Raw genomic sequence first — 13,288 nt, forward strand, 5'->3', positions numbered from 1 at the left:
CAACTGAAGTTGGATATCAGGGTACAAAACATAAATCAATAACTTAAATCCATTAAACCGAGATTATTTATCAGGTTCGCACTCGTACAAATTTTTACAACTCAAATGCCAGGAAAAAAATAATAAAATAAAATGCTTGTATCCTACAAGAAAATACAAACTACATTGGAAAATCAGTCTTCTTCTAGGCTAACAGCAGGTAGCCCTTCTTTAAACCATGTGTATAACCCTCCTTCCAAGTGGAATACATTCTTATATCCGTTGAGGACTAGCACATAAGCTGCAATGAGAGACCTGCCAATAAGCAAACATATCAACACAAGAATTAGACTATTTAACTTGGAACATAATAACACATTCAATTTACTAAATATGCACATCAATTGTTCTCTTGAACAGACATAATTAACCTTCAATCAATCAACTAAAAACAAAGCAGACAAAAGGAAGAGACTAAAAAAAAAGGCATTAAAAAAATAGAAAAGTTCATTTCGGGCATAGCCAACCAATTTGTATGGTTCTGCCAAGAAAGTGCTGGCTGTTGAGCGGAAGGTTATAAACCACCAAAAGAATTCGAATCCAAATAACATAAACATTCTCCAGTACCTTGACTGTATACCCTCCGGCAAATTCATGGAAGGCTTCATTGTCCCTCCGGTAGAGCATGCTACAATAATCTTCGCATCTTTACTAAGCTTTGATTCAACATCTATTTTGAAAATAGGCATTTATTAGTGTCTTATTAGAAATTAAGCGATTTATATAAGAAAGGCATAAAGAAATAGTTCTTGGAGCATACCTTGCATGAACTCAGGGTTCTCTTCAGTTCCAGAGAAAATTCCAAAGAAAGCAAAAGCTGCACGCCTCGCAATATCCCAAGCTGTCCATTCTTTGATAAGACGGTAAATTTGTACATTGATAGCACCTGGTGGATGCGCCTGTGAATTGGAAAAATTGAAAAGTTTTCTTTTGTTTGAAACATAATGATAGGCACTGCCACGAGCCCTCAAGAGATGCGGGTTCAATTCTCGAGAATAGCATCTCAAGTTGTTGGGGTGTATCAGGACTCTTTAATAAAAAAAAAAAATACATAATGATAGGCTTTCCAAGCCACATATTTGTTTTTTTTTTCTTTAAGTTCGTCCAAATTAATTGATATGCAAACAACTGCTAACCTTAATTTCAGAAGGTTAAGAGATGAGGCTTATTTCAATGATCACAACTTGAAATTCGATTATACTACACAAGTTACTAATCATTGCAGTTGCATTATAATGTATCTAAACTCAAAAGAAAATCTCCAAAAGAGGAATAAAATGAAGCTGGTGAAAAGATCAGGCGTACAGCATACCTCTTTGAACTCTGCTACAGGCCGAACATCTAGAATGACAAAGTTATTTTCGTTCTGAAGACGGAAAGCTTCCTTCACATCAACACTGCGCACCTGACCAAGTAAAGTAAAGGTAACTTGTTCTATTGATATTAATTTTTTGAAGGTCTCTATTGATATTATTTTGATTTAATTTACTATAGCAACATATAAATAGAAAAAATAACTTGGGAATTTTCAAAATTAGCAAAGCAACCAGACAAAAAAAATGGTAAGAGATATTACTCTCTTCTCAGACAAAAGTTGCCGCTTGATCTTCCATTCTTCTTCCGCTGGTACAAGACGAAAACCCATTCAGTACACAGAACAATTAAAATAACTAAGATTACTAATTCATGGCGGATAGATCACACATTAATATATATAATACAATTAATTCTGACCACACACCAGGACTCTTTGCTGGTTTGGTGGCAGCACTTCTTACTGTAAGCAAACGCTTACGCACGGCTGAACTACGAAATTTGGCCACTGACAAAGGCCTGAAAGAGACAGAAACGAAGTCTGAAGAACTAGCTCTTGATGAGCATGGAAGGTTTGGATTTACTATTGAAGAAGCAGCGAGCATTGTTAGCTGACAAAGGAGAAACGGAGAATGAAGAATTAAGCGAAGCGATGGGAAATTCTCACTTCAGTTGGTACCTTGGTGGGAACGGAAATGGATTACTGGAAGAATTGTTTTGGATCGGGAGATTTGTGAACTGGTGGTGGAGACTTAGAGTTGCCCCGCTTTCATTGGATTTCTTCTTCCAATATTGACCCCACCATTCTAACCCCCACTTAAATATCTCCTGCAGTCCTGCTCAATGAATTTCACTGTGAATTGCACACTTGCACTTCGAGACTTTTTGAGTAATGCCTACGCAACTTCATTCTCTGGGTGAATTCTGGGTAGCCCATGTTTTGTCTGTGTCAGCCCAAACAATGAGGGCCTTCTAACAAATTAATGCTCTATTAATTTCAATTAGGCTTTTGTTTATGTACGGGGTTGACGAAAACTCGCAAATTTCTTTTCTTTTTTTTCTTTTTTTTGAAAGCTACATGGTACGTTTGGATGACACATGAATAGCGCTAATTCAGAAATAGCTGCTATTCTTAATGAGCTATTCTCAACACAGCACGTTTGGATGAAAAAAAAAACGCTATTCTCAACAAAGAAATAGCTCGGATTCGCTGCTATTCCGCTATTCCTATAAAATGTTGGATTAGCAGCTATTCTGAATCCAAAAATAGTTGCTATTCTGAGCTATTCCTTGATTCATCCAAACACACCAGATGTTAGTTAAAGTAGTAGGTAATGAGTGTTCAACTTTATTTAGTTAGATATGTGGGCATAAGATTGTGCGCTTGAATGTAGTTGTCCCAAGTTATTTTTTTATTGCTTATAACTCAAACATAACCGTAGCAGAGGGGTTTTCATTTACAAACTTAAACATTATTTTAGTAGGCAATTGATAGGAATATATTTAGTGGAATGGAAACAATTAATTATGTGATATGGAGATGGGCTATTAAAGGTATTTTTTCTGTACATTTCTTTTATGAGTGGCTTGAGTATGGAGATATATCCAATAGTGAGTTTACCAACTTGTGGGAATCAAAATTATCTTTCAAAATTAAAAAAAAAATTCTATGGTTAGACAACATAATTTTGACTAAGGATAATCTAATTAAAAGAGGTTGGTAGGGAGAAAATACATGCAGTTTTTGTGACAATGATGAATCTGTGAATCATATATTTGTGACTTGTCTTTTTGTTTTACAGGATTGGAATTGCATTGCTCAATTTAATGGATTTTTTTATTGTGAAATTATAAATGATATATAGATGCTAGACGCATATATAATATACCTCTCAAAGATAGACCTTTAATAAAATTAATATTGAGGGGCTATATATATTGTGATTGATTTGGAATTAAAGAAATAGAGTATGTTTTAATAATGTACCATATAAACTGATAAGTATAGTATAGCCGCTAACATAATTGTATTAGCTTCGTTTTGATGTAAGAGTAGGGGGACAATTTATATTTTAAACTTGCTCTCATTCTTACGTGTGAAGGATCGATATAATTCTAGTGATAGGTACAATGGCTATCGCAAAGGATATGGACATAGCAGCGATGTGTGGAACCGACTTAGATGCGGACTTGTTGGATATGTAGAGAATGTGGAGCTTATTTTTTGCTTGGTATGTAGTTGGAGGAGATATCATGTTTTCTTTTGCTTTTAAGATCATGGTACGTTTTGCTTTGATTATGGGTAATGTTGAAAATGTAATAATGATGTTGGATATGTAGTTGTTTTGTTATTGATTAGGGTACGAATTGCAATATTTTGCTTTGATTAGAATCAGCCAATTATTTTAACATAATTGTAGAAGTTTGTTTGCGAATTTTTCTGATTAATCAGCCAATTATTCTCGATTATTTTGATTTAGTTCAATGAATATTTTTTTTTTCTATGACTGTGTGTGATAATAAGTTTTATAAAATCTTATATTGTAGCTTTATTTGTACTTGGATATACATCTATTATCTTTTTGTATATGTTTTTTTTTCTTACTTACATTGAAATCGATTAATTCTTCTATTATTGATATACCATATATTTTTCTTTCTTACTGATATAATTTATTCAATTAGTACAACATGTCCATCTATGAAATTAAATTATTATCATAAACTAAATTTAATAATTTTATGTTAAAATATTTTATTTTTTTTCAAATAATGTGTTATTAATATTTGAAAAGGCTTAAATTTCGAGATTATTTTTAATTAAATAAATATATTACTTACACATATAAAGTGGATATGTATTGTCAAGAAAAAATAAATGTAGTAGTATTATGTTAAAATAATAAAATTATATTTATTTAATAAGTTTGATGAATTAAATAATATATTTAATAAATTATAAATATATACTCATAATTTTAAAAAAAATAATTAGTTATCGGTATAATTTCAATTAATCACACATACTATGTGATTAACCGTCCGTTCGACGCGCGTACCCATTATTTACAAGTTACAACAGTAGTGTGTGAAACGAGTCAACGACTGAAAAGCCTCTCGCCGACGTTGCTTTCACGATCAAATAGATCATCAAATTTAATTTAGGTTCGCTTTCGCTCTCTACTCTCTACTCTCAGCCCCACCATATTCCCGATCGCCAGTCATGGCGGCCGCTTCTTCCGCCTCCCTCCGTACCACCACCCACCTCTCCCTTCTCTCCTCCTCCAGTTCCATCCCCAGGCCACAAAACCAACCTCCTCGCTCTTTTCTTCGCCTCAAATCTCAACCCTTCGAATCCCCGCTCCATCTCTCCTCCCAACCCCTCCATCCCCGCTCCAAACCCCAGCTCAAGGCCATCTCTTCAGATCTAGATATATCTCTCTTAAACCCGCATTGTCCCTCCCTCAAATCCCGTCTAGCCTCAGGTGAAACCCTCTATGGCATCTTCCTCCTCTCCTTCTCCCCCACACTAGCCGAGATTGCCGGCCTAGCCGGCTATGACTATGTTGTAGTAGACTTGGAGCACGGGCCAGGTGGCATCTCTGAAGCGTTGCAATGCCTCAGAGTACTTGCATCTACTCACACGCCTGTCATTCTTCGTGTGCCAGAGGTATCCGCAGCTTGGGCCAAGAAGGCATTGGATCTCGGGCCTCAGGGAATCATGTTTCCCTCAATTGAGAGCGTGAGTGCTGCCGAGATGGCAGTGTCATACTGTCGGTTCCCGCCACGTGGCGTGCGTGGGACTGCTCATACTATTGTAAGAGCATCTGCATACGGATTGGATGATGCCTATGTCTCTCGGTGCGAGGAGGAACTTCTTATCATGTGCCAGGTCTTTATGAAACTTCTTGGATTACTAATTTCTACATCAAAGAGTATTAAAAGTAAGAACAGTCTTGGTCAAGTGTCACAAAGGTGGCATGAACAAAATACCTATAACTTTGTACGGGTCAGAAGCTTTAAATACATGTGGTTATCAAATTGACCATCATACTGATTTTATGTGCCCTTTGTGTAGTTTTGTTGATTCCGATTGTATTCTTTTGAAAATAAATTTCAAATCGACATAAGCATGATTCTAAACCTTGTTGCTGAACAATTAGACCTACATGCTTGTGTTATGGCAGACTACTTATTCTGACATTGCTAAAGAAAATTGTTTTCTTTGGCTTTTTCTCTCAGAGATGCCAGAGAGGCTCTCTTTCAAAATCAGAAAATATTGTTAATAATGAGGCCTCGAGTCTATATGGGGTTTATATTGGGTCTGTTAAGTAGTTTACGGGATGATGATTGTAAGACTTTTTTTCTGAATTTATATGTAAACAGGGGCCTTTATTCTCCTTTTTTCAAAAATAATAAAATAGAATGAGAAGAAGAAAAAAAAAATAAGCTACTTGACAGCATATACCATGTTTACCAAAGTTTTGACTTTCATGTCAAGAATACATAGAACATTGCTAATCTTCTTCTGAATTGCTTCAATTGGCCTGTTGCCCTAATTACCACCCCTCCCCCCCTCCAAAAAGATAAAATAAATAATAATAATGTTTAAAATTGTTTCAGGAACTATATGTAATTGGTACCACAAACGAACTATGTTACTTAACTCAGTTTCATAACAGGTGGAAACAATTACGGGCATAAAGGAAATTGAGGCCATTGCATCTGTGGATGGAGTGGATGCAATTCAAACAGGACCACTAGACTTGAGTGCCAGCATGGGGTACTTGTGGGACCCCGGCCACAAGAAGGTTAAGGAAATGCTAAAAGAAGCTGAAAGGAGGATATTAGATGTAAAACCAGAAGGCCGATCGGTGTACTTGGGTGGATTTGCAATGCCAAAAGACCCTCCTGAGATGCTGAAGCAGAGGGGGTACCACATGGTGTCAGGGGCCGTAGATGTAGCAATGTTCATGAAGGCAGCAGTAGAGGATGTGAAGCGGTTTCGAAGCATAGGCATGGAAAATGCAGCAGAAGAAGGTGAGGGGAAAGAAGCTGATGGCTATTGGAGTGAGTGAGAATTTTTAGTTCAGAGTGTAGTCGTATGACATAAGAGTTTATGTCAGACAAGAAATTGCTTAGTTTGGATGGCTCAAAGATGTGGGAAAGAGTAGTTAACTTTGTTCCTCAGAGATGGAAATAATTACCCAGTGCGAAAGACTTTACTGAGGACCATGGAGAACTTATTTATGAAATGTTGCAATAATGATATGATGGATGTTCAAATTTATGTAATAAGGGATTAGGGAGAATTGGGGAAGAGCAAATCTGATTTTCACTCTCTATATAATCAACTAAAGAATATTTGATCACCATACTATAGAAACCCAGAAAATCCGTAAATAAACAAAAGGTCAACCACAAACACAAATCAGAAATTGTAGCTGCTTATATGCGTGCGCACAGTAAAGCAAATGAAAAGAAAATAAAGAAAGCAGATTAAAGAAAATTAATAAAAAAATAATTAAAAAAAACTAAAAATTTAAGTACGCACAGTAACTAAAATAAGCTAATTTATTCTTGCCGAGCTCCTGTTAATGAACTATATCTCTATTGTGCTTTTACTTGTTGGGCGAGTTCCAGTAAATTGCAATTTTCTTCTCTAAAAGTTATGCTGCAGCATTCCCTCCATATTACAAATTTTGTAATTAATAAGATGGATCTTTCTTTCTTGCTAAATTTTGATTCATTTAGGCTTACTATAGTGTTTTCATTCCCATATGATATTCCTCCTAGTATTTTAGCCTTCATCCTTGATTCTATTAGCATGTATAATAACTTTGTTGGCACACATTCACTGAATAAATGTGAAACCAATTCAGATTGTACCTTGCACATGATACATCTGTTAGTGAGACTCCATCCCCGTCTATTTAAATTATCGACCGTCAGTATTTTATTAAAAGACAGTAACCATGCAAAAACCTTGAACCTTGGAGGTGCCTTCAATTTTCATATTTTGTTGACTGTTTCCATTTTACTCGATCTATTCATTATCGCTTGATATGCTGATTTCACCGTAAAAATTTTGCTTCCGTCCATCTCCATTTAATTCCATCTTCTGTTTGGGATAATTGCACCACTGATGTAGTGATTTCATTCTCTAAGTTTATCATTTCACTTGTTGCTTCCTCTGAAAGGTTATGTATGCAGCAATTTTGAAAAGAACCCGAATTTAAAACTTCTTGCAGTTTTGCTTCATTATCCAACGCATATGTATATAGGTTTGGATAATCTTGGCATAATAATCCTAATCCCTAGTTCTCCATCCAAAAGCTTATGATATAACCATCTCGTGACACTCTTATCATTGATATGTTAAACTTGGAATATACAACCTTCAGAGTTTTATTGAAGAAGTATGAGTTAAGAAGATCGAGCACATTGTTAAGAAGCACCAATCTTCCGGCAATTGGCAACTGCTTTGCTGACCATCCCGCTAATCTTCTCTGAAGTATGTTTATTAGAGGAATAAATGCTTGTTTATTTAATGATTTGTAGGATAGAGGAAGACCTAGATATGTGAATGATAAGCTACCCAGTCAACATCCAATCGTTTGTGCCAAAACCTGTCCTTCTGTTTTTAAGTTTTGTGTGAGCAACAGTTCTGATTTCTGTAAGCTTACTTGAAGACACGAGATATTTTTGAAGGCCGCAAAAGCAATTGCAAGTATCTGCAGTTGTTGAATCTACGGTTTTACAAAGAACAATGCATCGTCAGCATACAATAGACACGACTTCATTCCATGATATGGCAGCCTTATCACCCCATTATTTACCAATTTTTTAAACCACCTCGAGATAAAATCCATGAAAATAATAAACAAAAATGGGACGACGGATCACCTTGTCTCATCTCTCTCTTGAGATTAATCTTCTTTCCTGATAAGTCATTAATAATTACTTGTGACGTGCCTTCACTACTAGAGAAAAACACTTTGCTATTGTTATACTAAGTGCACTTCTAATTGAACAAAAACTGAAATTAAATTGCAATTGAAAGTAAATAGATGAGTTTAGATAAATTTGACACGCGGGATGTTAACGGAGTTCGGCAAAACAAAGGCCTACGTTTCCGGGGCTTCGCAACCTTGAGTGGTGCGCCTTTCTATTACCCAATACGAAAGGATTACAACTTGTGAACCGTTGAGCCCTTACACACCAAACGGAAAGTCAAACGGCCAACTCAAAGAGATGAGAACAGGGTCTCTTAATTCAAACTACTCAAGAGAAACACTCAATAGATCACTCTAACCTAATCTAATTTGAGATTAGTGAAGTGTGTTTGAGGTTGTTTGAGGGATTTTGAAGTTTTAAGCTCTCACAACAATGGAGTAGGCTAAGCTCTCAGAAAATCATTTTTTAGAAAATTAGGGTCGGCTGAGATGATCTAGGAAGAAATCTCAATCACCTATTTATAGAGTTAGCTCAAAAATGAGCTAATTAAGCTAAAACGTTACAATGTTTTCCTTTTGCGATTTTTAGGTTTTCAAATTGACTGACAGCTCAGCTTAAATGCTCCAAAACGTTACAACGTTTATAAAACGTTACATAACGTTTTGCTCTGTAAAATCTTGATCAAAAACAGGATTTTTGAAGATCAAATTTAATTAAAACGTTACAACGTTTTGTGAAAATGTTATAACGTTTTAGGACTCTTGTACAACTGGATTTAATAGTCCCCTAACATCCTTAAAACGTTACAATGGTTTTGCAAAGCGTTATAATGTTTTAGAGGATTTGTACAACTGGATTTCGTAGTCCTTTAACATCCTTAAAACGTTATAACGTTTTGTTTTCTCTGAGTTTGATCAAGCTCTTACTTAATATTTTTGACAGGAGTAAAACGTTATAATGTTTTACAAACGTTACATAACGTTTGGCTCTGTAAAAACAGCCTCAAACATGCTTTACTAATTATTAAATATTACAATTTACATTCTTGACGAATATCTTCATGATTTCTTCAGTCCAACCATTCTACATTGCAATTCCAATTCTTCTTGAACAATTTACATTCTTGACGAATATCTTCATGATTTCTTCAGTCCAAGTATTCTACATTGCAATTCCAATTCTTCTTGAACCTACATAATCTCAAAGTAGAATAAATCGTAAAATTCAATAATTGTATGTTTTTGCAAATTAGTCAAATAGACGTAAAAGATTATTGTACGAACAACAGCTATCAGTTGAAATTGCTTTCTGCCATTGGGTTCTGAACCGTTGTATATCGCCCCGATAGGAAATGTGTACCCATACGCCATCGGTTTGAACGGATGGCGTTAAGCTCCAACACGATCGGTTGGAAATTAGGGACAGATAGGAATAATAGTTTTCGATCTTTAAATAAGTCGTTAATATAGAAACACCATCATCTCTAGGTGTTATCAGCCGTTAGCAAAAGTGTATTACACCATCTATTGTGTTTGAGTTGGCGTTTGCATGTCCTAGTTTGTCATCTGTTATTACTTTGGATCATTGGTGATTTGTTTATATATATTTAATTATATATGCCTGTATTTGGGGCTAGCCTCCATATATATATATATAGAGAGAGAGTGATTAATGTGCATTCAAATGTATATGGGTCGAAATATATACTGTCCAAATTCGACTTTTCAAAATTCAAACGGTCAATCCGAACCGTTCATCTTGTTCTCCATATTAATATGTGCTTGGAGACCAAATTTTACATTTTTTTTAGAATTTTTTTACTATTTATTAAGTATTTTACAAAATTATTGATCCAACGGTGGCTTAACAAAACAGTAAAATTAGCAGCCACCGTTGGATCAACAATTAATATGGAGAACAAGATGAATGGTTCGAATTGACCGTTTGAATTTTGAAAAGTCGAATTTGGACCGTATATATTTCGACCCATATACATTTGAATGCACATTAGTCTCTCTCTCTCTCTCTCTCTCTCTATATATATATATATATATAGGGATAAGCTACCATACATTGGGACACAATGCCAATTGTACTCTCTACTGCACTTAGGAATAAAAAGAGTCATTAGAAGTCAACTCATATATGTAATTCAATGGATATATATGAGAGAAACAACTGGTGCAACAAAGCATAAATGCTCGCATTGCAGTGAGCTTGGCCATTATAAAAAAAATGTCCCCAACTTTGCAAAACTAAAGGTAATGTATGTGTTTGCCATTATATTTGTCTCAAATATTAATTATTATTTTTCTAACAAATATATATAATATGCAGGTGCGACAACTTGAGATGTTGTTTATGATTGAAAATTGAAATATGTTTAACAATAACTTCATTCTAATGTGAGATTTCTTGGTCATTAAAAGTTTACTAATTACCACTTGATTTTTTTCTAATATGAAGCTCACTTTATTTTATAAGAAAAGGTTCTTGTCCATCAAGTTTTGTCCACCATTTGTCCACAGTCTTATCCGACTTCCGTTCAACTACCTTCAACTATCTTCGGTCCCCACCTTCAAATGGTCTCGTCTTCCTATTTAAACAGGTCAACCTTCACAGAACCTTCCTTTTTTAGAAATTCATTTCCCAAATTTTCAAATCCGATCAGATTTGCTCCGTATCATACTCGCTCTCCTTCCTTCTCCTATCTTTCGCTCTCCCATTACACCTCTTTTCTTTTCGTGTAATGATACATATGTGATATGTGGAAATCTCGTTTTTCGTTCCAAGTTCCAAACTAGGAAATCTCGCTTTTCGCGAAAGTTGATCGGATTTAGCTAGCTAGGGTTTAGAGCTCATTTGGTAAGTTGGCGTGAGTTCACCTCTTTTCTAAGTTTATAACACCTCTTTTGTTCCAGTACTTAACACCGACCTCTTTTCTTCCTCCAATCATAAAGGTTGCTTTGGATTCCGTCGCTACCAGGACGAGTAGTGCTTCGGCAGCGTCTTCGATTCTTTTCTAAGGGGAAGCTTTGATCATCAGTAGAAAGATGTATAAAAGTAAGGAGATTCTCTAGTCGAGAAGTAGTGATGTGAAATCAGTAGGTTATTTCTGATTCATTTTTCCTTTGCAATGTCGATTTTAATTGAGATTACTTACTCGATCTCATTTTTTATACATGATCGCAATGGAACCTTCAATCGTGGAGCGCGATCGAATAGAAGTTGTTTTTGTTGAAGAGCACGACAAAATTCAAATCTAGTAAGTTATTTCTATTGAATTTGTTGTTTTTGTTGTATGCAGTAAAAGATCTAGCATTTCAAATGAAATATGGAGGAAAGAGATGATAGAGAGGCGATATGGAGTATTGATCTATTAATTTTACAGTATTGCCCCGTTAATTTTACAATATTCATCTTGTCATTTTTACAGTTTTTCTGTTGAATTTTTTTTTATTGTATGCAGTAACGGATTTATCATTTTGACTGAATTTTTATCTGAATATTAGTCGTATGTTGTAATTTCGTATGATTTTGTATTCTCTGTTTTTTACAGTACATGTATATATGAATTAAAATATATATGTCTCATTTTACAGGATATCGAACTGTTATGAAAGTTTCTGGATGTTTGAAAATGTGAAGTACATTTTTTGTAGGATTTGTTATTTAAGTTACAGCATTGAATGATGAATTTTACAGTATTGGTGCATATTGAAATGTTTTCATATTACAGGCACTCCTATAATTTTCAGTCAGGTAAATAACTTGTAATATTATTTTGTAATTCTTATTTGTTATAAATCGAATTTGTTTCATTGTTTATTTTATTATTATGCAGGATAACGTCTCAAAAGAATGTGTTGTTCTTGTGATGAGGCTTCTTACTCATCCGAACAATGAACACAGGAGGTTTTTAATGTAAAATTTATTTGTCCATAGTTTTTTTGTTGCCATTATGCTATTCTGAATGTTGCGGTGAATATTTTTATCTTGTGTTGAACAAATGTTGTTTGTGGTGAACATATGTTGTTTTGTGGTGAACAGATTTTTTGTGTGATGATGGATGTATGTATAGATTTACCAATTTTAGAATATACATGGTATTATTTTATGGTTTATATTTTGAAATTTTACAGTATACATGATTCTTTGTAGGTTGTAGTTTAAACTGAAATGTAGCATTTGTTACATTTGATCTTACAATATAGATGCTATTATTTTATGGTTTAGTTTTAGAAATTTTACAGTATGCAAGAATCAATTGAAAATTTACAGTATTATTTGAAAATTTTACAGTATACAAGATTCAATTTTACAGTATTTTACAATATACAAGATTCAATTGAAAATTCTACTGTATATAAGATTCAATTGAAAATTCTACTGTATACAATATTCAATTTTACAGTTCCGCTGATTCAATTTTACAGTATACAAGATTCAATTGTAAATTTTACTGTGTAGAAGATTCAATTTTATAGTATACAAAATTCAATTGAAAATTTTACTGTATACAAGATTCAATTTTACAGTATACAAGATTCAACCCAGTGCGGAAGCTAATAATTAACTCTAACTGCCAATAATCGCTAATAACTGCTAATAACTAACTCTAACTGCCAATAACTATAATTTCCGAAAGTACAATTTGAAAGTACATTTATTTTGTCATGTTGCGCAAGTTGCAATCTTTTTCTAACTATCATGGGACCACTTCAAATAGTTGCTGGATGTTTTGTGATTAACTGATATATTTTATGTGATATATTGTATAATTATACAACATGTAAAAGTAATTTTACAGTATTCGCGCAAGTCAAAGTTGTTGACAAATGGTGGACAAAAGGCTGTGGGCAATTAGACGCTTCCTTATTTTATTACTTTATATATGCTCTTTTTTATTACAGGAATTTTGAAAGCTTGATGCGAAGATAGCGGGTTACAAAAGTAGTTTAAATTTATGATTTACAAT

The 13,288-nt window shown here is 34.2% G+C and overlaps 2 protein-coding genes across 2 annotated transcripts; one reads left to right on the plus strand and one right to left on the minus strand.

Moving 5' to 3' along the window:
* Positions 1-31: 31 nt before the first annotated feature.
* Positions 32-2,145, minus strand: LOC144567251 (Rhodanese/Cell cycle control phosphatase superfamily protein). Its single transcript, XM_078317342.1, has 6 exons — positions 1,781-2,145; positions 1,616-1,662; positions 1,352-1,444; positions 800-938; positions 607-709; positions 32-294 (listed from the first exon to the last, which is right to left on the minus strand). The coding sequence occupies exons 1-6, from the start codon at positions 1,956-1,958 to the stop codon at positions 174-176; spliced, it is 681 nt and encodes a 226-aa protein (XP_078173468.1). The 5' UTR covers positions 1,959-2,145; the 3' UTR covers positions 32-173.
* A 2,320-nt stretch (positions 2,146-4,465) lies between these two features.
* LOC144567010 (uncharacterized) lies at positions 4,466-6,728 on the plus strand. The gene is made up of 2 exons (XM_078317030.1): positions 4,466-5,245; positions 6,036-6,728. The coding sequence occupies exons 1-2, from the start codon at positions 4,577-4,579 to the stop codon at positions 6,429-6,431; spliced, it is 1,065 nt and encodes a 354-aa protein (XP_078173156.1). The 5' UTR covers positions 4,466-4,576; the 3' UTR covers positions 6,432-6,728.
* The last annotated feature ends 6,560 nt before the right edge of the window (positions 6,729-13,288 follow it).

This window comes from Carex rostrata, chromosome 16 (assembly GCF_964058835.1).
Source record: "Carex rostrata chromosome 16, lpCarRost1.2, whole genome shotgun sequence".
Lineage (NCBI taxonomy): Eukaryota > Viridiplantae > Streptophyta > Magnoliopsida > Poales > Cyperaceae > Carex > Carex rostrata.